General features: G+C 64.5%; 11 protein-coding genes across 11 annotated transcripts; 6 read left to right on the top strand and 5 right to left on the bottom strand.

The window, feature by feature from the left end:
• Nucleotides 1-81: 81 nt before the first annotated feature.
• F751_1107 (TBCC domain-containing protein 1) lies at nt 82-3507 on the bottom strand (the record flags this gene model as incomplete). Its single annotated transcript, XM_011397979.1, has 7 exons — nt 82-237; nt 473-626; nt 1230-1588; nt 1703-1776; nt 2127-2477; nt 2735-2917; nt 3366-3507. 7 exons carry the CDS (start codon nt 3505-3507, stop codon nt 82-84), a joined length of 1419 nt encoding a protein of 472 aa, XP_011396281.1.
• A 271-nt stretch (nt 3508-3778) lies between these two features.
• F751_1106 (Short-chain dehydrogenase/reductase family 42E member 1) lies at nt 3779-5535 on the top strand (the record flags this gene model as incomplete). The annotated part of the gene is made up of 5 exons (XM_011397978.1): nt 3779-3837; nt 3944-4164; nt 4326-4708; nt 4858-4951; nt 5135-5535. 5 exons carry the CDS (start codon nt 3779-3781, stop codon nt 5533-5535), a joined length of 1158 nt encoding a protein of 385 aa, XP_011396280.1.
• Nucleotides 5536-6303: 768 nt separating this feature from the next.
• F751_1105 (Seven transmembrane protein 1) lies at nt 6304-7613 on the top strand (the record flags this gene model as incomplete). The annotated part of the gene is made up of 3 exons (XM_011397977.1): nt 6304-6435; nt 6612-7319; nt 7476-7613. 3 exons carry the CDS (start codon nt 6304-6306, stop codon nt 7611-7613), a joined length of 978 nt encoding a protein of 325 aa, XP_011396279.1.
• A 426-nt stretch (nt 7614-8039) lies between these two features.
• On the bottom strand, nt 8040-10199 carry F751_1103 (Tocopherol cyclase, chloroplastic; the record flags this gene model as incomplete). The annotated part of the gene is made up of 6 exons (XM_011397975.1): nt 8040-8270; nt 8407-8681; nt 8895-8987; nt 9214-9517; nt 9581-9795; nt 10136-10199. The coding sequence occupies 6 exons, from the start codon at nt 10197-10199 to the stop codon at nt 8040-8042; spliced, it is 1182 nt and encodes a 393-aa protein (XP_011396277.1).
• On the top strand, nt 8544-8906 carry F751_1104 (hypothetical protein; the record flags this gene model as incomplete). Its single annotated transcript, XM_011397976.1, has 1 exon — nt 8544-8906. One exon carries the CDS (start codon nt 8544-8546, stop codon nt 8904-8906), a length of 363 nt encoding a protein of 120 aa, XP_011396278.1.
• A 204-nt stretch (nt 10200-10403) lies between the features above and the next one.
• On the top strand, nt 10404-11099 carry F751_1102 (AIG2-like protein; the record flags this gene model as incomplete). The annotated part of the gene is made up of 2 exons (XM_011397974.1): nt 10404-10649; nt 10824-11099. 2 exons carry the CDS (start codon nt 10404-10406, stop codon nt 11097-11099), a joined length of 522 nt encoding a protein of 173 aa, XP_011396276.1.
• A 294-nt stretch (nt 11100-11393) lies between these two features.
• Nucleotides 11394-12645, bottom strand: F751_1101 (hypothetical protein; the record flags this gene model as incomplete). Its single annotated transcript, XM_011397973.1, has 3 exons — nt 11394-11571; nt 11725-12162; nt 12572-12645. The coding sequence occupies 3 exons, from the start codon at nt 12643-12645 to the stop codon at nt 11394-11396; spliced, it is 690 nt and encodes a 229-aa protein (XP_011396275.1).
• A 486-nt stretch (nt 12646-13131) lies between these two features.
• F751_1100 (Beclin-1-like protein) lies at nt 13132-15189 on the top strand (the record flags this gene model as incomplete). Its single annotated transcript, XM_011397972.1, has 5 exons — nt 13132-13300; nt 13468-13816; nt 14215-14557; nt 14926-15102; nt 15160-15189. The coding sequence occupies 5 exons, from the start codon at nt 13132-13134 to the stop codon at nt 15187-15189; spliced, it is 1068 nt and encodes a 355-aa protein (XP_011396274.1).
• A 636-nt stretch (nt 15190-15825) lies between these two features.
• Nucleotides 15826-16786, bottom strand: F751_1099 (Coiled-coil domain-containing protein 42-like protein; the record flags this gene model as incomplete). The annotated part of the gene is made up of 3 exons (XM_011397971.1): nt 15826-16174; nt 16324-16571; nt 16673-16786. 3 exons carry the CDS (start codon nt 16784-16786, stop codon nt 15826-15828), a joined length of 711 nt encoding a protein of 236 aa, XP_011396273.1.
• A 270-nt stretch (nt 16787-17056) lies between these two features.
• Nucleotides 17057-18030, bottom strand: F751_1098 (hypothetical protein; the record flags this gene model as incomplete). The annotated part of the gene is made up of 3 exons (XM_011397970.1): nt 17057-17484; nt 17690-17789; nt 17956-18030. 3 exons carry the CDS (start codon nt 18028-18030, stop codon nt 17057-17059), a joined length of 603 nt encoding a protein of 200 aa, XP_011396272.1.
• An 823-nt stretch (nt 18031-18853) lies between these two features.
• Nucleotides 18854-20127, top strand: F751_1097 (Uroporphyrinogen decarboxylase; the record flags this gene model as incomplete). Its single annotated transcript, XM_011397969.1, has 2 exons — nt 18854-18891; nt 19182-20127. 2 exons carry the CDS (start codon nt 18854-18856, stop codon nt 20125-20127), a joined length of 984 nt encoding a protein of 327 aa, XP_011396271.1.
• Nucleotides 20128-22419: the final 2292 nt, after the last annotated feature.

Genomic DNA, 22419 nt, shown 5'->3' with positions numbered 1-22419 from the left:
GTCGTTTACAGCGTCAAGGGTTTCGCATGATGGGTTCCAGCGGATCTCGCGCGGGCTCCCGGGTGGGAGGCGAGATCTCCCTCACCCCCTTCCCCCGCTCCCTGTCCCTGCCTCCGCCCGCTCCATGCGTGCGATGTCATACACGTGCCGCATGGACCCTGTGGACTGCAGCCAGTCCTTGAAGCTGGCCTGAATGGCCGCCATGAGTTCGCGTCGTCGCCCCTCCTCCAGCGCAGCCTGCATGGTAGGGCAGGGTGTTGTGATGATCAGAAGGGAAACAGAGGAGTGGGGAGCAGGGAAGGGACGATTGCCTCCTTTGACCCATGCGGCGGTATGCGACTGCCTGGGATACACGCTGGGCCCTGAAGACAGCGCACCAGCCGCCGTTGTGTGTGTCCAGTTGTTCGCCCATGTCACTCCCGTGGCACAAGGTGCTCGTAATCCACACACCCTATTTGCGTCCCGCGCTCACCTCCTTCACGGCAGCCCGCACCTCCCCCGCTGCCGCCATCTTGGCCTCCCATGTCTCAAAGTACTGCTGCGGGAGGGGGAAGGGGGAGGCCGGGAACTGCGAGCCCCCGCCCTCGCCCGAGTCCAGGAATGCCGACAGCGGGTCGCTGCCGCTCCTGAGAAGAGGGTGGGACAGTGGGGGCAGGGGGGTGTGAAAGTTAATGGCAGCGGGGCATGGCGTGGCAAATGGGCCAGCGTGCTCACAGAGGCACATGCTCGGGCCCGCCGCACCCCAGGCTCCTCATCCGACCCCCACACCCTCCATCTCACACGACGCAACATACAGACACACCCTCTCAAACATGCCATGCCATACTATATCGCCCCCCCCCAGTTCCCTTCTTTCTTTCTCTACACACCTGGCGTCTCGTTGCAGGGGCGGCCCGCCTGCCAGCGGCCCGCCCGCGCCGCGGAAGGGCACCACGAAGGGCACCAGCTTGGCCGGGGGCAGGAGCGACACTGTGGCCGCCCCACCCGGCACCGCGCTGCTGGGCAGGGTGCTGCCGCTGCTGCCGCTGCTGGCGCTGCTGCAGCAGCTGCTGGCGCTGTGCAGGGAGCCGGCGGTGGCGGCGTCCGAGGCCGCGGCCGCGTGCCCTGCCCCCGCGCCCGCGCCGCCGCCGTCGCGGCGGTGCTCCGGCAGCATGGCCAGGGGCGAGTCCCAGAGCGAGCGCCCGCCCGCAACGCCGGCCAACGCTGCGTGGGCCTCCAGGCGCTCGTACCCTGCGTTGTAGGGCGCGAGCTGGACGAAGCGGTTGTCGCCCGCCAGCAGCGGCTCGCGGTTCACGCCCAGGTGCAGGATGCAGTCGTGGCAGGTGTTGACCGTGGCCGCGCGCGCGGCGGCCACCACCTGCACCCGCTCGCAGCGCTCCACGCGCAGCATGCAGCCCACCGCGCCCACCACCACCAGGCAGTCGGTGCAGCAGGAGATCAGGGCGTGGCGCAGCGGGGCCAGCGCGTACACGATGCAGTCGTGGCAGTCCAGCACGCGCGCGGCGCCGCCGGGGAAGTCATCCTCGCCACGCACCACCGTGGCCTTGTGCAGGGACTGGAGGTCGGAGGGGGAGGCCAGGGAGACCAGCTGGTTGAAGGCCGAGGGCGGGGGCGGGGGCGACGCCGCGCCGCCGGGGTCGCCGTACCCCGCGCCGGGGCCCAGGTCCTCGGCGCCCAGGGACTCGGCCAGCCACCCCGCCACGGCCAGGGCGGGGGGGTCAGGCTGGGAGGGGTCGTGGAAGAAGGGGCTCAGCGAACTCAGGCGGTGGGGGGCGTCTGCAGGGTGGGGTGGAGGTATGAGGGGAGAGGGAGAGTTGCAGGAAGGTGACTGCCACGGACGGGCAGCGTACTGGTACGCATGCATGCGACCCAGGGACCCAGTGGGTGTCCACAACACCGGCACCGGGAGGGCTGTGCGGATGAGATGCACTGCATGCGCCCCTAAGTCCCACTGAATCCACAAAGGCGTGGGCTGCGATTGGAAGACACAAGGCACCCAAGGTTCCCGAGTCCAGGTCTGCGCCTGGCGCCGAGGCACCCAGGAGCCGCGCTTGCTCACCCCCCCCCCACCCCCCCATCCACAATCACACCACCAGACAGCACCCAAGCCAGCAAGACAAACCCACCCTGGAACAGGGTGGGCGTGGCGCAGATGTCCATGGGCGAGCCGCGGGTGGGGGAGGCCTCGCCCAGGCCCCACACCTCCTGGGAGGGGGGGCCCTGGGCGATGAGGAAGCCCAGGCGGTCAAGCTGCGCCGCCGACACGCGGCCTGCGGCAGCCCCCTCCCCGCCCTCGCTGTCCATGGCGTCGGGGCCTGGGGTGGCGCCCTGCAGGCCCCTCACGCCCACCGCTTCCAGCAGGAGGGCCAGGTGGGCGCAGACGAAGCCGCGGAAGCCCTTCACCAGCGCCTCGTGGATTGCCAGGTGCTCGGAGAGGTGCTGGCGCACGCTGGGCAGGTGCGCTCGGTGCTGGGGTTCTGGGGAGGTATGGGGAGGATCGTAGGGGTGTGAGGTTTGACCCCTGGGGTTCCTGCTGCCTGTACGGATGCAGACAGGCCACCGCAGATCAGCGTAGGGCCTCGCCATCGCTCAGAGTTGGACCAGGCAACAGCGTGCGGGGCTGGTCAGCACACCCAGTGCTTGCTGCCATCGCCTTCGCCCCCCAGTCCACCCTGCCGCGACGAGCATGCCCTCCGCCGCCGCGCCTCCCCTCCCCTCTCCCAACCATGCGCACGTTGGTCTCGGCCCCAGGCCCGCGAGATGAGTCGCATGGGGCTGGAGGGCTCGTGCTGGGAGGAGAAGAGATCGGCGGGCCAGACGTCGGCTGTGTCGGCCTTGGAGGCGGTGCACAGGTAGTAGGCCACAACGAGGTAGAGGGTGAGGCAGGTGACCTCCACCGCCACCACCTCGTCAGAGTCTGTGCAGGAGTAATAGGGGGGAAGGAGACGAGTGAGGTGGGGGGGCATTGCTGCAACCAGTCCCTCAAGGTCTCCCACCCTCATGCTGGAGTACTGGGCACGCACAGCAGCAATCATGCAACAACACACCCCCCAAGCCCCGCTTTGCCTGGGGCAAGGCACAGGGAGGCCGGAGACTCCACCAGGCCGGACAACAGAACGGTCAGGATCTGGGATGGGGGTGGTCGGGATGGAACTGGGCGTCAGGAACACTAGTAGGCCTAAGGGAGGAGCTCCGAGATCCCGGACACTCATGCCCCCTCCTTGCCTTGGTCTGGGTGGTGGTAATGTCCAAAGCCGTGGCCAGGGCGGGCACCGTGAGGAATCCTGCATCGATACAAGCTGTGATTGAGATGCATTCCGTGATCAGTCATCGAGCGTGCCGAACGCCTGCCTGAGTTGCCTCACCCCTGTCATCGCCACCCTGGTCTGCTAGCTGGAGCAGGTGTCGAAGCCTTCGCTGCAGCGCCTGCACTGAATCCAACTGCACCATCCAAGGAGCTGTGGGCAGGGACCCATACTCTATGACCTCGGATCGGACCGTGAGCATGGTGGCAATCGCAGTGCCGCGCGCCGAGGGTCAGGCCCTGCGCTGAGCCGGGGAGGGAGGTGACCTCTCACCACCAGGCATCCCAGTCAACTTCCTGTGCCCAGAAGATGTGCTGTTTTGTAGGGGCGATGCCCGCGGCGATGGGGAGGTCCATCTGGCTCTCCCGGGATGGGACTCGGTCCCGCTTTCGCGCGCCTTTCCTTCCGATCGCCAGTTCTGAATATGATCTAGGGATGCACCGACGCATGCCGATTTTCGAAACGATCTGAGCATGGCCCCTCGCAGCGGCAAAGCCGTTGTTATCGGAGGGGGAGGATACTTTGGCAATCGGTGAGCTCGAGGATGAACAAGACGGAAGGCGGTTGTTGGCAAGGGGTGTCCACAAGGGTGTCAGCCTCCAAACCATCACAGCGCCGGGAGTACTGCAAAAACACAGACTGGCGAAGCGTTTGGCGGCTCTGGGATACGATGTGGTGGCCCTGGACGTGCGAGTGGAGCCTGCAGCAGGCGTGGAGGCGGTGGTGGGCGACGTGAGGGACGCCAAGCTTCTGCAGGGCATTTTCCAGGGGGCAGACGTCGTCTTCCACACGGCGTCGTACGGCATGAGCATGCGCGAGCAGCTGCACACGGTCATCATCCATGCGGTGAATGTGCAGGGTGAGGCGATGTTGGGATGGGTGTGGTTGCTGTGCTGGAGGGCGCTATGGGTGCGGGGCGATCCATGACAAGTGGGTGCACTCCTCTGGGTTTGGACATAGAACAGTGGCTTGCATAGCCCACGTCGAGCACGCCCAATCCCCTCCCCACCTTTCACCCAGGCACGGACAACGTGGTGGCGGCCTGCATCGCATGCGGCGTGCCCAGCCTGGTCTACACCTCCACCTACAACACGGTGTTTGGCGGGGTGGAGATCGTGGCCGGCGACGAGTCCCTGCCCCTTTTCCCCCTGGACGCCCACTGCGACGCCTACTCCCGGACTAAAGCCTTGGCAGAGCAGGCGGTCCTGGCGGCCGACGGCGCGCGGCATGTTGGAAAGGACGGCGACCCAGGCAGGGGGCGGCTGCACACCACCGCACTTCGGCCGGCGGCCATCTACGGCGCGGGCGAGCGGCGGCACCTGCCCCGCACGGTGGAGAACGCGCGGCGTGGCTGGTACAAATGCACCTTTGGCAAGCCCTCCAGCCTCACCGACATGGTGCATGTGAGCCGCCGTCAGGATGAGGAGAATTCAGGGGCGGGATGGGAGCTATTGTGGGGGAGGTTGAAGCATCCACAAAGGTTCAGGTTTCCAAAGGTCAGACCCAGATTCCCCAAATCCCAGCGCGCCAAATGTGTATCCCCCCCGCTCAGGTGGATAATCTCGTGGAGGCGCACGTCCTCGCGGCGCGCTCGCTGGCCCATGCGAACGGTGGTGAGGCGGCGGGGCAGGCCTACTTCATCTCAGGTGGGAAGCATGGGTGATTCTGGGTGTCTTTGTGGACCTTGCATGGCTGGGCGCGCTGGCCAGGGGTGATGATTAAAGCGACGAGCTCCTCGAGATCTAGAGCATCAACAGAGTTTCCAGCGCCCTGCTCAGCACTCCATCTCCCATCCTGAATCCCACTCACCACCCCATCCCCTCTGCCAGACGGCTCGCCCATCAACATGTTCAGGTTCTTTGAGCCCCTCCTGGTTGGGCTCGGCTTCCCCACGCCCCACCTGCGCCTGCCCCTCCTCGTGGTCTACTGCCTGGCCTGGCTGACGGAGCTGATCTGGCAGGTGGTGCACCCCGTCTGGGACTTTGAACCACTCCTGGTCCGGGCCGAGGTGCTCAAGGTGGGGGTGACCCACTACTTCAGCATCGACAAGGCCCGGACGGAGCTGGGGTATGCGCCCATCTCCACAGACCTGGTACAGTGCGGCGCCCTGGAGTGGTTCCTGGAGCGCATGCCAGAGGAACGCCCACGAGGCAGGGGAGGCAGCGTCCTCTTTGTCCTCGCTGCTCTCATAGGAGTGTTCCTGGTCCTGCATGCGCTCCTGCGCGCCTGAGTTGAGATCCTTCGCCGCTTGTGTTTATCCCTGCCGCCTGCCTTGTGGTCCCCCACGATGCCGATGTGTTCTGTCAGCCTGGCTCTACTATTTATCCTCCCCCCTTATATAAATCTTCATTGCTATCGGCCCATATCGTATTTCTTGTGTACGTATGTCGCGGACCCTTACAACAAAGCCCAATTCCACCCCTCTCACATCGTACACCTTGCTTCCAGATATCATCCTGGGCACAGAAACCCGAGAACGAGTCTTGCAAGCTTTCATAAAAATGGAAGGCAGCTTGGATATATCAGCCACCTTCTACGTAACCTTTTGGTATGCAGCGGAGGGGAATCCTTGCCAGAACCATCTATGAGATGTGTTGACATTGGCCCATTATGATCATATTTCTACCGGATCCGCGGGGTCGGACATGTCCTCCGCGGGCTCCTGGACAGTGTGCCAGCGATCAGCACTCGATCACCCTCCATCGCATACGCATTTACGCTCCCCAAGGTATAGCAACTGTCGTCGCATTGCGTGCAGCGCACTCAGCCCTGCTTCCCCTCTGCCCTGGCGCCTCACCCACGGGGCTGCCTCCTCAGGCCGGGAGCATGCCACCGGCCTGTCATCATGGCGCCAATCCCTTGATAGAACATTACTTCCATGACTGCATTTACACGTGCGCAGGATTTGAGGGACGAGGGGCCTGACTGCCACCGTTAGCGAGGGTTTTGTACCGGGACCGACCCACACCCGGTACTGGCGCCGTGCAGGTCGCGGGACATGCTGGGCTTCGGTCTGGGCCTGGCCAGCATCGCCTTCTGGATGGTGGCACAAATACCCCAGCTCGTGGCCAACTATCGGCGCCAGCGGGCCGATGCGCTGAGTCCCTGGTTCCTGGCGGAGTGGTTGCTGGTGGGTAGGGGTTTCCATGGAGCCCGCAAGGGAAAGGGTGGGGTAGTATGGACCGTGTAGGACCAGGGATGGCATTGCCGCGATGTGTGCACTCCCCATGCACAATTTGCATCCAGGGCGGTGCAAGCTTGCCCCTGCACCATGCCTCACACCCTCACCCCTCCTCCCACCGTCAGGGCGACACCTTCAACCTCCTGGGCTGCCTGCTCAAGGGCGACCAGCTGCCCACCGTGGTGTTCACCGCGCAGTACTTCATCTGCATGGATGCCATCCTGCTCATGCAGTACATGTACTTCCGCGCGCTGCAGCACCGGCGGGAGCGCACCTTTGCGCACCGCGCCCGGCGCCGCCACCACTGGCGGGACGAGGGCGAGGGCCTGGTGGGCATCCCGGGGTCAAACCGCACGCGCCGCGCGCGCGCCGCCGGGGCGGCCGCCGCGGCCGGCGGCCTGACGCTCGCTGGGGTGGTGGCCTGCGCGCCGGGCACCGCGGTACGCCCCGCGGTACGCCCGGGCGGCGCCGCGGCGCGGCGTCTGCTGGGCGGCGGCAGCCTGGCGGCCAGCCGCCCGGGCTCGACGCTCCGGCTGGCCACCTTCTTGGCCCAGCGCCTGCCCCTCTGGGCGCGGGACCTGGGCGTGGCGCTGGGCTACGGCTCCTGCGTCCTCTACCTGCTCAGCCGCGTGAGCCAGCTGTACCGCAACGCGGTGCGGCGCAGTGCAGAGGGCCTGGCCCTCTCCATGTTCTTCGTCGCGGTGGGCGCCAACCTGACCTACGGCGCCTCCATCCTCGTCCGTGCCCACGACTGGCCGGAGGTGCGCGGTGCGCTGCCCTGGCTCATCGGCAGCCTGGGCACAGTGGCACTGGACGTCGCCATCCTCCTCCAGGTGGGTCGTTGTCTCCTTGTATTGGTCTGATAAGTGGTAAGGATTTCTGGGTCTTCTGTGCTCTGGTGAGGTCGTCCTTTGCCATTCCGAGCTGTTCACGCAGAGGGGCAGGGCTGTCCCGGTCGTCACAACAGCCCATCCCTCCCATCCATTTAGGCGCTGGCGTTCAGGGACGGGAAGCCTGCAGCGCACGCAGCGCCCCCGCGGCAATCACCCGCGCAGGCAGCAGACGGCCTTCACGAGCCCCTACTGAGCGTGCCGGAGAACGGACCGGTGCACTACCAAACGCAATGAAACCCACGACACGTGCAGGCTCTTCCTTTATTTTTCCCTGCTGTAGTGTGCGAGCTTGCAAGCAAGACAGCTGTTGAGCGGGCAGCAGGTGTGAATGTAGAGTAGGAAACTCGGCCATGTGTGTGCAATAAGAATTGTCTCTGGCAAGGGTGGTTCGGGCGACGGGAACTCGTGGAAAAACACAAGTAGCAAGCAGGCTGGGGGGGAGGAGAAGGCGGGGGTTGACCGCAGGAGCCTAGGCAAGCAGCAGGGGGATGGTGATGCGAGTAGTCCCACATCACCGAGGTACGGCAGACCTCGGCTTGGCTGTGAGGTGCCTCCCATGTGAATCAGGCAGACCTCGGGTGCTGACAACGAGGACCTTTCCATTCGAGCCAGCGGGACTACCTCGAGGGAGGAGTCTCTGACTGCCTCGCGACACAGACCCTAGAGTCCCTTGGGGCGGAGGCCTCCCGGGAGCCAGCCCGTCAGCCCCTCCACGTCCACGGGGAGGTTGAGCAGCGCCTTGACCCCCCCCGCCATGGCCGCCCGGGCCTTCCACCCGCTCCACCAGGGCCCGCCCCCCACCTCCACCGCCCCCGTCTCCTCCAGGCTCACGCAGTCTACCACCGGCGGCGCGCGCCCCTCCTCCCCGCGCCGCCACATCCTGACGCGCACCTGGGATGGTGTTTGGAACCCGGTGAGTGGCCGGAGTGGCCGCTCTGGCCCCTCGGGGGAGGACGCTTTGGGCACGATCGCCAAGCCCGGGCCAGCAGGCCCCCTCCCCCCACCCTCTCGATCGCAAGCGCCTCACCCTGCCCGAGAAGCTGTCGCGGCAGAAGGGCGCCAGTCCCAGGTCGGCGGTGGGGGCCCGCAGCACGGTGCCCGCCTCGGGGGGGCAGGTGGCCTCCACCAGCGCCGTGTGCTCCGCGTTCTCGCCGTGGATGCGCCATGTGCCCCACGGCTCCACCTCCCACCCGATGTCGCCCTTGTTGGGCACGAACTCGTGGAAGTCGCCGGCCGCGTGCAGCCCGATCAGGCCCACGTCCTCCTCCAGCCCCGGCACGAGGCGGACCCCACGCCGGGCACCTGTGGGGCGGCGTGGGGGGGGACCCATGCCCACGGTGTGTGGAGTGTGGGCACCTGGAGCAGACGGTGGGGCCAGCCAAACAGCCTGGTGCATGCCGCTCATCGGCCACGGGGGGTGGCAATCGGGAAATAAATGGGAGGCACACGAGGCCTGCTGTCATCAGGAGCGACGAATGCAAGGGAGCAGGCAAGCTTCCCCCGCCCCGCACTCACAGACGGCTGTGACGCTGGTGCCTGGGTGGCCGTCAAAGCTGTTGCACTGCACCCAGCACCAGCGGCTGGGGAAGCCGCCCCCCCAGTTCTTCTCTGGCGGGTGGGGAGCAAGGGGTCGTGCGTGGGATTGGGTGTTGGAGGGCACGCGATAGGGGCCGGGGAAGAGAGCAGCAGACTGATGACTGCACACTCATTGACTCAATAGAACGGCACCCTGCTCCGGGGCGTGCCATGCGAGACCGCCACCCAACTTCAACCTCTTGGGGGCAACACCAGCCCGCCCCTCCACCAGCAACCCTCCCGATGCCGAGGCGCTCACCCGCGTAGGTGGGCACGCCCTGGAAGGCGTACCTCTCCCCTCCCCACTCGATCCAGCCCGAGGCGGAGCCGTGCGCCATGAGCACCTGCCAGTGCGGCTCGAAGATGGGCACCGCGGCCAGCCAGCCGGCGGTGGAGAGCTGGCGCTGCCCGGGGCTGCCCCAGCCCAGCCTGGGGGTGACCTGGAAGTCCCAGCGCGCGGAGGCAACGCTGGGGGCGGGGCCGGGGACGACCCCGGCCTCCCGTGACACGATGCGCCCCTGGTGCCGCCCTCCCTGCACCTGGAAGCCCTCGGAGACGAGGGCCTCAAAGCGCTCCGGGGGGCAGGGCGCGGCCGCGGGGGCGCAGCCGGGGCTGGCGGCGAAGACCTTGCCCAGCGCCAGCTCATGCGGGTCCGCCCAGAAGCCGGCGGTGCCCTCCTCGTACTGCAGCAGGTAGCTGTCGTTTGGGCCCATGATCTGGGCGCCCACGCCGCTGGTGGGGCGCTGGGAGCCGGGGTCCTCCACCGAGTAGATGACGGCAAAGCTCTGGCCGCGGCCAGGCAGGGTCAGGCGCCAGTACCACCCCTCGAAGAAGCGGCGGTCTGGGGGAGGGGGAAAGGGGGTGGGGTGGCTGTAGAGGGGCTGGGTGATGGAAGTGGGAGCAGGCATGCCATGCAGCGGGATTGGAGATGATCTTGTTCAGTACAACTTTGCCTTCGTGGCCGCCACACCTGCACGGTGAGGCGGGACCAACCGCACCAGTTGAGGAGGTCAGTGTGCATCACACATGCTCTCCCACTCACCCGATCCGTCGAAATGGTAGCCGGAGTGGGGGGTGGTGGTGCGGGGAATCGTATCATCTGGATCAAATCCATTGCTATGTGCTGCTGTGGATGCTAGCCTGCGCTGTCGAGGGCATCGTCCCGCTCCCCAAAACCTCACTTCGGGTGTGCGCCACCCTGACACACTTGGGGAGAGACCATTGAACAGTGCGGGACGCGCACATGCGGCATTCAGGAGCATCATGTCGATAAAATAAGATTTCACGTGGGCTGTAATGGTGCACCTCGATGGAAGACGCATGTGTGACACCCCCGTGACTTCCTCGTGAGGCCAAAGTGATCTGGGAGGGCCAGGGCGCGGGCGCGACGAAGGATCTCACTCCTCTCCCTGCTGGCGATGGGACGGAGCTGAACGATACTGACATCGAATGGTCGTACTCCCATCTCGATCCGGTATTGATCTGGGTTCGGAGCGACTCCGTCACCGGTTCACCATCGGCTGGGCCTTGATGACAGACATCTTCGTGTATGGCACCCTGCAGTATCCCGAGGTCCTCCGAGCACTGATCGGCCGAGTACCGGACCTCACGCCAGCCACGCTGACTGGGTATCGGCGCTACTGTGTCTCCCAGCAAGTCTTCCCAGCGATCATCCCAGGGGAAGCTGACGACTCGGTGAGTGGACCCAGAATAGGTTTAATGGTTCCTGGACGTGATGTCAGGAGAGAGTCTGCCAAACAACGATGAGCAGGAGGCCGAGGAAACACTCGGTCAGCAGGGCAGGTCCCTCGGTGCCCGGCTACCCTGTCCTCAGCTACCACAGAGGCCGCACCCAACCTCACCCCCTAGGTCAAGGGTTACACCCTGTACGGGCTGAATGCGCACGAGGTCAAGGTGATGGATGAATTTGAGTCGGAGGAGTATGTGAAAACCGCGGGGGCTGTACTCAATGCAGAGACGGGCCGCCCCGAGTCGGTGCTCTACTATGTCTGGCACCCTTCCCTGGAGAGCCAACTGGAGCGGCGGTCCTGGAGCCCCGAGGCTTTCCGGGAGCAGCACCTCCAGGCATACACCAAAATGTGCATCGAGTTTGCAGCCGAACTCAGGTCCCGAGCGCAGTGGTAGGGTTGTTTCTGTCTGCAGAGATATGCATGTGTGCCGCATCTCTTTTGCACTCGAATGTGCGTTGCTGGAGTATGTACCCTCCAAGTTTTGCTTGTACTGTAAGATCCCCCCGTCAGGAAGTACAAGGCGGCAGGTTTCTATGGAACGATCCTTACAAGCCGCTTGACACGGACGTGGCCTGCCATGCAAGCTGCGGCAAGAGGGAGGACCCAGATTAACTCATGTCGGGGCGCCTCAAGGTAGTGCGGAACCACACCCGGAGACCTCGTGTTGGCGCCAGGCCCGGGCTTGGGGTCACAGCTCCAAGTGCTGAGGGGCCCACCTGTCCTGCCCGCGGGCATGTGTCACGTGGACCACCTTCACCGCGCGGTAGCCTGCCAGGCTGGTCAGCTTGATGAACAGGTACATGCCCACAAACGCAGAAACGATGCCCAGGAGGGCCAGCAGGGTCAGGCAGAACCCCATCCGCCGCCTGCAGGTGGGTGAGCGTCATGACATGGGGATGGAGACGAAGGTGAGGACCGAGTCAAAGGCCAGAGTTTGCCAGCGGTGCTCCTGGTCGGTGGCCAGCCACAGCGACGCACGTGCACACTCGCGCACGCCAGCACACACCCAGAGCACCCACCACCGATCGCACTTGCGGTGGATGGCTGTCGCGCCGAGGTTGGAGGCCTTCACCCCCACCAGGCTCCGGTCCAGTGCCGTCTCCGTGGCATCCAGCAGCGAGCCGCGCTCCCTCACCCGCCCCTCCATGGCCAGCGTGTTGGACTTGAGCGAGGCGGCCAGCACCGCCAGCTCGTCGGTCAGCGCGTCCTGGAGCTGGGCCTGGGAGTCTAGACCCCGGTCATCGTCGGCATCAGGGCCCGGGCCGTTGCGGCGGCGCAGGCCCAGGCCCGAGCGCGGGGAGGGGGGCGCGGCCGGATCCGCCTGCTCAGCAGGCTGTGTCTCCTCTGAAATGAAAGGGTCCGGGCCCTGGAAGGTGGCCGGGACTGCAGGCTCCTGCAGGGAGGCCCGCAGCGCCGCCACCGCGCCCCTGTACGCCCGCAGCACCTCCGGTTCCAGCCTGCGCAGGGGGGGGTCCTAGCTGGCAAGCAGGCTGGCGTGGGTGACCAGTTCACCAGGCCTACAATGCATTGGCATGTATAACAGTTCCTCCTCCCCTCAGGCGGAGCCCCGACTCAGCCAGGCAACTCATCGCGAGACACACTTGGCGGTACTTGCCTCGAGCCAGAGACTTTCTGCAGCTCGACCAGCTGCTCCTCGAGCGTTGCAATATACTGAGGAAGGGTTAAAAAAGAGTGTGGAGTCCTGCGTCAGCTCAAGCCTTCTCACTGTGCAAGTGTGGATGGCCTCATGCGCGCAGCAAAGGCTACCCTCATAACACCCAGCTCACGTGGTGAAAGAGAGGCGACACCGGCCAATGGGCAAACTCAGGCTGTGACCTGTCGCTGCCCTGCACAACAGCTTCGCACTCCTCCAGCAGCCGGCGGAAGGAGACCTCAAGGAAGGTGCCGGTCCGAGGCGAGGGCAGGGTGGCCGTGGACATGGCGCCTGTGGCGATCAGGTGGTCAAGCACGGCATTTCCTGGGTAAAAAGGCTTGCAGGATTCACCTTCTTTCAACGAGAATGCCAAGGGTCTAGTTGATGCTCATCTGCAGCCATAATTGCTTGCCGGTCTCCTACTCACGGGGCGCGCGCGCAAGAAAGATCCTAGAAAACACTCGTGCCAGGTACTATGCATTCCCCTCCTATTTTTCAGGGGATTGCAGACCAAAGATAAGGAATAGCAACCATCTCCTTCGTCCTCCTCCCTTGCGATGATGCCCCCGCTGAAGCGGGCACTGACGCCCAGGAAGTGATCTTGCCCGGCACGCCGAACCCTTTGCCTGGAGAGCTTGACCCTCATTTTCGTGTCGCATCCCATAGCATGAGCTAACGTCATCTCTACCATGGGATATTGGGTGTAGTGAGTCTGACGCCAGCGCCGTCCTCTCACGGGGAGCTACCCCTTCGCACTATACTAGAGCTCTGCATGGAGCCCACCGTCTTCCTCTGCCAGCAGTGCAAGACCCGGATCCTCATCTCGGCCTCCGATGCGGAGCCTCCGCTGCCAGGCCCCGGCGAAGTGCCCTCTGCGCTGGAGGAATCGTTCATGCAGCTGGAGGACACTCTGTATGGGCCACGGGGCGAGTCCAGCCCACGTGAGTGGGATTGGCGGCAGTGACGGGCATTCAGGACCGCACCTGGGAGCGTCGGTGCACCTTCAAGGCTCGGTCCCACACACGTTTCTTGGATTGGTTTGTCCCATGTGGTCCTCCATCGAATGGCATCCCCCAACCCTCACCCCAATCCCAATTCCCCGAAGCAGATCCTCCTGCACGGCGCATGGAGGAGTCCTTCGTGGTGCTGCCCTCCGGCACCGCGCGCGGCCCCCCAGCTCCGCCCGCGCCCCGCGTGCCCTTCCACGCCACGCTGCGCGCGCTGACCAACGTCCTGGAGGCCGCCAGCGCCGCCACGGGCGTGGACCACCCCGTCTGCACCGACTGCGCCGCGGACGTGCACCGGGAGCTGGACGCCCAGACCGCGGACCTGCAGGCCGACCTGGCGGCGCTGGAGGTGGCGCTGGGCAGGCTGGAGGGCGCGCCCCCTGACACCCCGGACCCCGCCGCCCAGGATGCAGAGCTGGCCGCCGCTGGCCGGGCCGTCGAGGAGGGCAGGTGGGGGGCTTTGGGAGACTCTTCTGGGTGCAGGGTGGGCCACGAACGAGGGGGGGCGTATGGATTTTGGTCCATGGGTGGTGCCCTGCCCTTCTGGCGCAATGCGCATGGTCCCTCTCTCTCCTTTTCCCTTGGTTCACTAAGACACACAGCCATGCAAACCTTCTTGAACTCCCCCTCCCCCACCCCACACACTCACAACATCACAGAGCCCGCCTGGGCGAGGCGGAGGCGGCGGCCGCGGCGGCTGAGGCGGAGGTGGCCGCGCTGGAGGCCGCCGCCGCCGACCTGTCGGCCGCGGAGACGGCATACTGGCACGAGTTTAACGCGCACCAAGGGGCGCTGGCGGCGCACGTAGCAGAGCGTGATGCGGTGGCCGCGCGGCTGCAGGCCGGCAGTGCCGCGCTGGGCACGCTGCGCCGCGCCAACGTGCTGAACGACGCCTTCCGCATCTGGTTCTCGGGGCCCTTTGGCACCATCGGGGGCCTGCGCCTGGGCCGCACCCCGGCCTGCCCCGTGCCCTGGGAGGAGGTGAACGCGGCCTGGGGTGCCGCCGTGGCCCTGCTTTCCATCCTGGCGCGGCTGGCAGGGGCGCAGCTGAGCGCCGCGCGCCTGCTGCCCATGGGCTCCTACCCGCGCGTCGCCGACGCGCGCGGCACGCACGAGCTCTATGGCCCCGTGTCCAAGCTGCTCTGCCCCAGCTACGACAAGGCCCAGGTCGGCTTCCTCGCCTGCCTCAAGGTGGGCCTGGGGTGGTGGTGATGACGGGCGGGCACCTGGGCACATGAGAGACGTATGGTGCAGGGGCTCAAAGCATGTATGTCCCTAGATTGTGTGAGCCCAGCGTTACCCTGCTGCATGACATGCGTTGCATCATGGGAGAGGGAATGCTCTGCAGCGGTGCGGCAGATGCTTACTGGGCGCCGGCTAAAGGGGATTTGCCTTGCAACGTTGCTGAGTGAGCAGCAGAACTCTGCTGGAGAGTCTGCGTGGGGCTGGCTGACTGCTGTCACACGATGAACGCCTTGCAAGGCCCCACCTGGCACAGGTATTGATCCCCCCCCCCCCTGAACTCACAAGCATCTCACCCACCCTCCCCTGCACCGCAGGAGTATGCGGAGTGGCTGGCGGCCCGGGGGGCCAGCCCAGGGTTCAGCCTGCCCTGGGCAATCGAGGGGGACCGGGTGGGGTCGCAGTCCATCCGCTACATGCTGGCCAAGGACAAGAACTGGACCAAGGCGCTGAAGTACATGCTGGTGGACCTGAAGTTCTGCCTCAAGGCCACGGTCGCGCTGGACAACGGGCGCGCGGTGGGCGCGGCGCCGCCCTCCGCCCAGCGCGAGGACCCGGACTGGAGCCGGGCCAGGGGATGACAGGCGGCAGCGGTGAGTTTGAAGAAAAGTGTGGGGGGGCGCGGTGGAGCTGCTACATGCAGGCCAGTTGCGGCTGGAGACGAAGATGGCAGGGTTCCTTGGGGTGCCAGCGGGCATCACAGACTGCCCATGGACCTCTGTGGCCCGGAGCAAGCGTAGTCAGCGCTGCGTCTGGCTACCCTGGCACGCTGTGTACAACCATGCAGTGGCACGGCGGCAGTCTGCATGCCCGGTCAAGCTCAACTTCCAGTGTCCACAGGCATGCTGGGGGATATCATCAGTCAAGTTGAGGCTGACACTTTGGATGAGTTGGCCTCACAGCATGAGCCTGCCTGGCTCTTCGTCGTCATGGCCTCCCCTGGCAGTCCCCCCAGGGCCGTCCTCATGTCCGCCACAAACTGGCCTATGGCGGTCAGCTGGGCGTCTTGCCCCTGCAACTCACTCGGATGCCCCAGCCTGCTCCGACTCAACACCCTGCTGTACATGTCTGCCACGGCCACTTGCCCCTGCAAAGGTTTGCAGGCGATGCGCTCTTGTCACATTGGCACCGAAAGGCTCAGAGCCGGAGATGTACAGATCATATTGGTCGGATATGGACCTCCCTATGTGCCAGATCCAACTACACAGCCTCAGCGCCTAAGTATCCCACCACCTCACCCGCCACTCGTCCCTCTGCCTGACCAGCTCCGCTGCCTGTGCTGCATCCACCACCGCCTGCAGGGCCTCTGCTCGCTGCAGCGCCACGTGGCAAGAAGCCTGCACACCTGACAGGCGGCTCTGCAGCTCCTGAGCCTGGGCCCGCGCAGCAGCTGACGCTGTCGCGGCGGCTGAGCGGCAGGCCTGGACCTCCTTGAGGGTGGCAAGGTGCTGGCGCATGAGGGAGGAGCCCGCGGTCTGGAGCTGAGAGTGGCGCTCGATGATGGAGTCAGGGGTGGCAAATTCTCCGTTGCTGCTCTGGGCTACTTTGACGAGGAAGTCCTGGTACCTGCTTGCGTTTTGAATCAGGGGAGGGAATAACATTGTATGCATGGGAGCCATGCGCTTGCAGTGTATCAGTCGCCGGCATATCCCTCAAGTGGAGTCGGGTAGCGGGAAAAGACTGTTCAACATGTCTCAGCATCCAGAGCCTGTCACCTCTGAATCTTCGCCAGCTCCTTGCGCAGCGTCTCCACCGCGGAATGTGCGTCCCTGAGTTCGGCGGCTAGGGTTTCCGCCCGGACCCTGGCCGCTTCCTCGGCCGAAGTCTCTTCCTGAACACGGCGAGCAGCACGACTCCTCTTACCCTCATTTTGCTGCAGGAACTGTGCAAATCTAAGTATCGATGCCTGCAGCTCCAGGTCCTTGGTCTTCATGGCGTCCTCCCGAGCTCGCAGCATGCGCTCCTGCACGGCACAGCGATCGCCAACTCACGAGATTGTTTCACAATGACCCATAGGTTCAAAGATATCGACATCATCTTTAAATGCAAGGCAATTTCCCTAACCTGTGCATCGTTGTCCCGCCGCTGCTGTGCAAGCGCGGCGTTGACCTCGGCCAGCGCCTGGCGCAGCCGGAACGGCTCCGACTCCAACGCTTTCCGCGAGCCGACCTCAATCATGGTCGAGAATAAGAGCCCAATCGTAGATACAATCGATCATGAGGGTGACCGTCGGGATTTACACTCTTGATACGTCTGTCGTCCTGATGGTCGTCGTTGCCGGTGCGTGGATGAGGAAAGGCTGCCCGTAGCAACCATGTTACTACTGCGGCGCCTGTATACACCACGTGAAGAATACAAGATCCGCTATGTACATTCAGCAAAATTTCCCAACCATCGATCCAACAAAGGGAACTGCGGTGCGAAGGGAAAGAATAGAACTGCCAACCCTTATGCCAGCAAGGCGTCGATGTCATCCTCCTCCTCCTCGGCCACCTCCGCGGCGCCCCCCGCAACGGGACTCGCCCCGTCCGCAGCCAGCGCGGCGGCCGCCTCGTCCGCGGCCTTGCGCCCGTACACGTCGATGCTCAGGTCCTGCTTGATGTTGTCATCGTCATCCACCACATTCTCAAAGTTCAGCACCCGCTTGTCCACCACGCTGTACTGGAAGTTGCTCTTCACCTGGCCCAGAGGCACAATGCCCAGCAGGTTGTCCAGTGCGTGGGGGCGCAGCCAGGTGCGGGCCGCGGAGTCGCAGCGCGTCTCGTACTCCTCGCAGAAGCGGGCCTCGGCGAACTCGGCGGGCAGGGCTGCCTTGTCCCGGGACTGGGCCTGCTCCAGGGTTGTGCTGAATACGTGCTTGTAGCAGGTCTTGCCGCCTGGGGAGGTAAATGGAGGTGGGAGGTGGGGTTGGAGGAGGTCAGCCGCGAGAATAGGTGGAAAGGTGGTCGGGAGGCACCATGATCGAGCAGCGTCCTGGGATGTATCATGCATCCCGACATTCATCAAGGGGTGAAAAAGAGGAGCCCGGCGGCGGTCAACAGTACACCATCCCCATCCGCCACTGACACTCCAGGGCCGCACCGTTTGCCATGCACTCCAGGGAATTTGCCGACAGGGGTTCAATGATGTACCGATCCACCAGCTTGCCGTCGTCTGTCTTCTCGAAACAGTGTGCCAGGCCCTGGGGGGACAATGGAGTGCGTGTGTGAGCATTGTGTGTTCTGAATGGTGGGGTTATGCATATGCATGCATAATGCCATTAGAGATTCTGAGATATGACAAAGCATCTGCTCCTGAGCTCCATGCCATCACTGCTTCCCCAAAACACATGCAATCCCCTGCCCCACCAGCGTCAAGTAGGCGTCGGTGGGGGTGTTCCAGACAGCGCCGTAGAGCGCGGACACTGCGGCGCTCTGTCGCATGGGTCTACAGCGCGTTGATCTCGTGGTACTCGGGAGCACCCTCGGCACCCGGGATCGCGCAGTGCTCCACGCCACCTGGGACACTGGGCCGGTGCGGCATGCCATCCTCGAGGCCATGCTGGGATTCGCTGGAGGTTTGGGGATCTACAGTTACAACTGCTTGCTTTGAGCCCAGTATGCTTGATGGGTTCATGCTTTTGGTAATGGAACGCGATATCTTCCGAAATCTTGTGCATGGCAAGTGCATGCTGTCCATGCTGCCTCATCCAATTCTCTGCAAACCCGCGAAATCGGATCAATCCTCGCATGCAGTGCATGTGACTTTCTGCAGCGTCACAAAGCCAAACGTGGCTGTCAATGCTAGCCATTGTTAGAAACTTCTGACAGACAGCTGATTTCTCCCCAAGAGTGCATGACGTGACATCCTGGCCTCCCTGTCGACGGCATTGGTCACCCTCGCCAGGCGCAACCTCCGAGAGCGTGCTACTGAAGCGTGGCCACCATGCTGAGCAACAGACCCTTCACGGCAAGGGCTTACACACCCTCCAATCCGGTTTCGAGATGTAGACCAAGCACGGTCTCAAGCGTCGCGGCGCCCCAACAGGCGCACCCAGGCGCCAGCCAGGCGACCAAGGACCCCCTACTGCTTCGTGTCGCCAGAGGAGAAAGTGCGTAGCTTGGCAGGGTGGGACATTTCTTGGCCTAAATGTGTATCATGATGCGGCCTCCGTGCGAGATCCTAGGATGCCCCCAAGGTCGAGAGGCATAACTCAGGTGACGTGCCAGCCCTTGTCCAGGTGGGGAGAGGACCCCGGTCTGGCTGATGCGGCAGGCGGGGCGGTACATGGCCGCCTTTCGGAAGTGAGTGGTAGGGGCGCGGAATGTGCTTGGGGATGTGGACCCCTCTGCAGGGACTGGCTGGCGTGTGCACAGAGTTGCTCTCAGAACCACCTGCTCCTCGGCACGCTGCCTGACCCATTATCCACCCGCCTCGTGCGATGCACCAGTCTGCCTTGCAGACCCCATTCAAACAGTTGTTCCGCCAAGTCCCATTCCGCTCTGTGGAGTCTCTGCTTCTCCTCACCTCTCATCCCAATTCCTCTGCCCACACCCCCATGACCTCCCCCCTTCTCCCCCCTCCCTTTCGGCAGGTTCTCCGACAAGTATACTTTCAGGGAGCGGTCCGAGAACGCCGACATCGCCACGGAGCTGAGCCTGCAGCCCTGGCACGCTTTCCACCCCGACGGCGTCATCATGTTCTCCGACATCCTCACCCTCCTCCCCGCCATCGGCGTGGAGTTCCAGGTGATCAAGGGCCGCGGTCCACTCATCGCCGCCCCCCTGCGCGACGCCTCGGCCGTGGCCGCACTGCGCCCATTGGAGGACCCCGCGGCCAGCCTGCCCTTCGTGGGCGAGACGCTGCGCAACCTACGCGCCGAGGTGGGCGACGGCGCCGCGGTGCTGGGCTTCGCGCCCACGCCCTGGACCCTGGCAGCCTACTGCGTGGAGGGTCGCGCGGACCGCAACTGCCGTGCGACCAAGACCATGATGCTGCGCGACCCGGCCCTGCTCGCCTGCCTCATGGACAGGCTGGCCGACGCCATTGCGGCGCACCTGGAGTACCAGGTGGCCTCGGGGGCGCAGGTGCTCCAGCTCTTCGACTCCTGGGCGCACCACCTGACCCCCGCGCAGCACGCCGCCCACGGCGCGGCGCAGACGGAGCGGGTCCTGCGCCGCCTGGCCGCCTCCTGCCCCGGCGTGCCGGTCATGCTGCACACCAACGGCTGCGCGGGGAAGCTGGCCGCGCTGGGCGCGCTGCCCGCCGCCGCGGTCGGCGTGGACTGGCACCAGCCCATGCGCGACGCGCGCGTGGCGCTGGGCGCCGACGTCGTGGTGCAGGGCAACGTGGACCCCATGCTGCTCTTCGGCAGCGAAGCCGACGTGCGCGCCGGGGTGGCGGCGTGCCTGGAGGAGGCAGGGCCGGAGCGGCACATCATGAACCTGGGGCATGGCGTGATCGAGGGCACGCCGGAGGCCAGCGTGGGCGCCTTTGTGCAGCTGACCAAGGAGCTGTCGGCCGCGCGGCGGCGTGGGTGACGGATGCACGGCGTGTTCGTGATGGGAGACGGTGCTCGGTGGGACGCATGGCGGACAGCCGGCGGGCAGGGCAGCAGCCTTTCGCGCAGGGAACCTTTGGTGGGCAGGGGACCCCGCAGTGCAGTCATGTCCCAGCACTGGCTGTATGTAATCTAGGGGGAATGAGGAGCAGCACTGGCTGCTGTCAGGGGATGGGACAGAGTATCTGGATCGACGAATCAGGTCACCCATGGAACTGCCAAGAGCTTGTGGGTGCGAGGTGACAGGCATGGGCGTGTGGATGTTGGGATTCCATGCATCCACCCTCAGCACACCCCCGCACACCTGGGGCGCGCTCGGGCTGCATCGACTGAGATCGGTTTAGGGGCGCGATGATGGGGTGCAAGTGCGAACACCTGTCAAGCTTCCGCTCACAATGCCCCCTAGAAGCAAGCAATACACTCGCCAGTCTCGTACATCGCCTGGCAAGCAGCGTCGAGACGCGTGGCGTGATATATCAGCATGGGCCAGCCTGCATGCGAGGAGGGAAACACCCTGCTCCAGGCCCTTCAAGCGGAGCGAAACAGGCTCCATAGGGCGGTGTGCAAGCTCAAAGCGTCCAATGCGGAGCTGAAAGCAGAGCTCGACAAGGAATTTGACCGCGACTACAAGGAGGCCATTCAGGACAACATCCCTGTCATCGCAAAATACACGGCCCGTGTCGCATCCCTGGATGAAGAGATCGCCGAACTCCAGGCAGGGAGGCAACGAATATCTGGACCGGAGGTACTGGTGTCGACGATGAATGTTACCCCGGAGACTGGCAGGCAGGAGGCTCCTGAGCAGCAGGCCTATGAGCTGTAGATTGCACTGTTTTTCTGCAAGATCCTTCCTTGCACTATTTATTGCTCTGCTGCATTCAGATGTAAATGGACGTGATACTCAAGTGCTCTGTAGACCATGTGTTGCAAAAGGCAATGCACAGCTCCAGTGTTCCATTGAGCGGGCTGCTACTTTTCAACATCCAGAGTGGCCTCAGGAATACAAAATCGCCTTGACTGGTCTCACAGGCTGTTCATCTGTATCCGCAGTGAGGGGAGCTCTGATATCAGGGTTCAGAATTCCATTGCAGGGAGTATAAGAGGGTCACTTCATGTAACCCTTCCACCCGCAAATCCCGTGATTCGTTTCATGTCTCCGTGAGACCAGCCCCCCTCAGATATCCATGCCGGGCTACCGCGCAAGGCTTCATCATTGATCCACAGATACGCGTTTACCACCATTCACGGGTAGAATTCGAATACGTTGGTAATTGAGGGCATCCAGCCACAAAAGCTTGCTTCCGGGGTGCAGCTCGCCATGCGCTGCTCAGCACAGCTCAACACCCGGGGGCCGACCCTCCCCAACTCTGCGCGGCCGCGAACGTGCAGGGTTGTGAGTGCATCAGCTGCACCAGTGCCCTCTGCCTGGCCAGGCCGTGTCGTCTTGCCGGAGAAATCCGCCTCCAGGACCGGACCCAAGGCACGTCCGATCCGTCCCGCATTGCAGCACGGACCCTGGTGCATTCGCCTGTGTTGCAGCGCGACCTCACGGCGTCGACCCCCAGTCAACCCAGCTCCGCGGGGCACCATGATACCCGCACTCACCAGCCTCGCACCAACCCATCCCCTGCACCCAGAAATTCTCGCTCCTGGGCTCCACCGGCTCCATCGGCACCCAGACTCTGGACATCGTGGCCGAGCACCCCGACCGCTTCCAGGTGGTGTCCCTGGCGGCGGGCGGGAATGTGGCCCTGCTGGCGGAGCAGATTGCGCGCTTCTCGCCGTCACTCGTCTCGGTGCGTGACAGTGGAGGGGCGCGGGCACTGGAGGCGGCGCTGGACGCCGCCGGGGTCGACCGTCGGCCCGAGATTCAGATCGGCGCGGCGGGGATCGACGCGGTGGCGGCCCACCCGGAAGCGGACGCCTGCGTGACGGGCATCGTGGGGTGCGCGGGCTTGCGCCCGACCATGGCCGCCATCGAGGCCGGGAAGGACATCTGCCTGGCCAACAAGGAAACCCTGATCGCGGGGGGGCCGACGGTGCTGCCAGCCGCGGCCAAGCACGGCGTCAGCATCCTGCCCGCCGACTCCGAGCACTCTGCTATCTTCCAGTGTCTTCAGGTGGGAGGAGGGGTGGACGGGGTGGGTGGGAGGATGGGTGTAGCGGAGGAGTCCAGGGAGGCATGCTTGTTGCTGAGTTTGAGCTTGGGATGAACCTCTGAAGGCCCTATCTCTTTACCCCCCCCCCCCCCCTTTTTCGTTTAAATTCTTGT

This window comes from Auxenochlorella protothecoides (assembly GCF_000733215.1).
Source record: "Auxenochlorella protothecoides strain 0710 unplaced genomic scaffold scaffold122, whole genome shotgun sequence".
Taxonomy (NCBI): domain Eukaryota; kingdom Viridiplantae; phylum Chlorophyta; class Trebouxiophyceae; order Chlorellales; family Chlorellaceae; genus Auxenochlorella; species Auxenochlorella protothecoides.
This window is presented reverse-complemented; position numbering and strand designations above follow the sequence as displayed.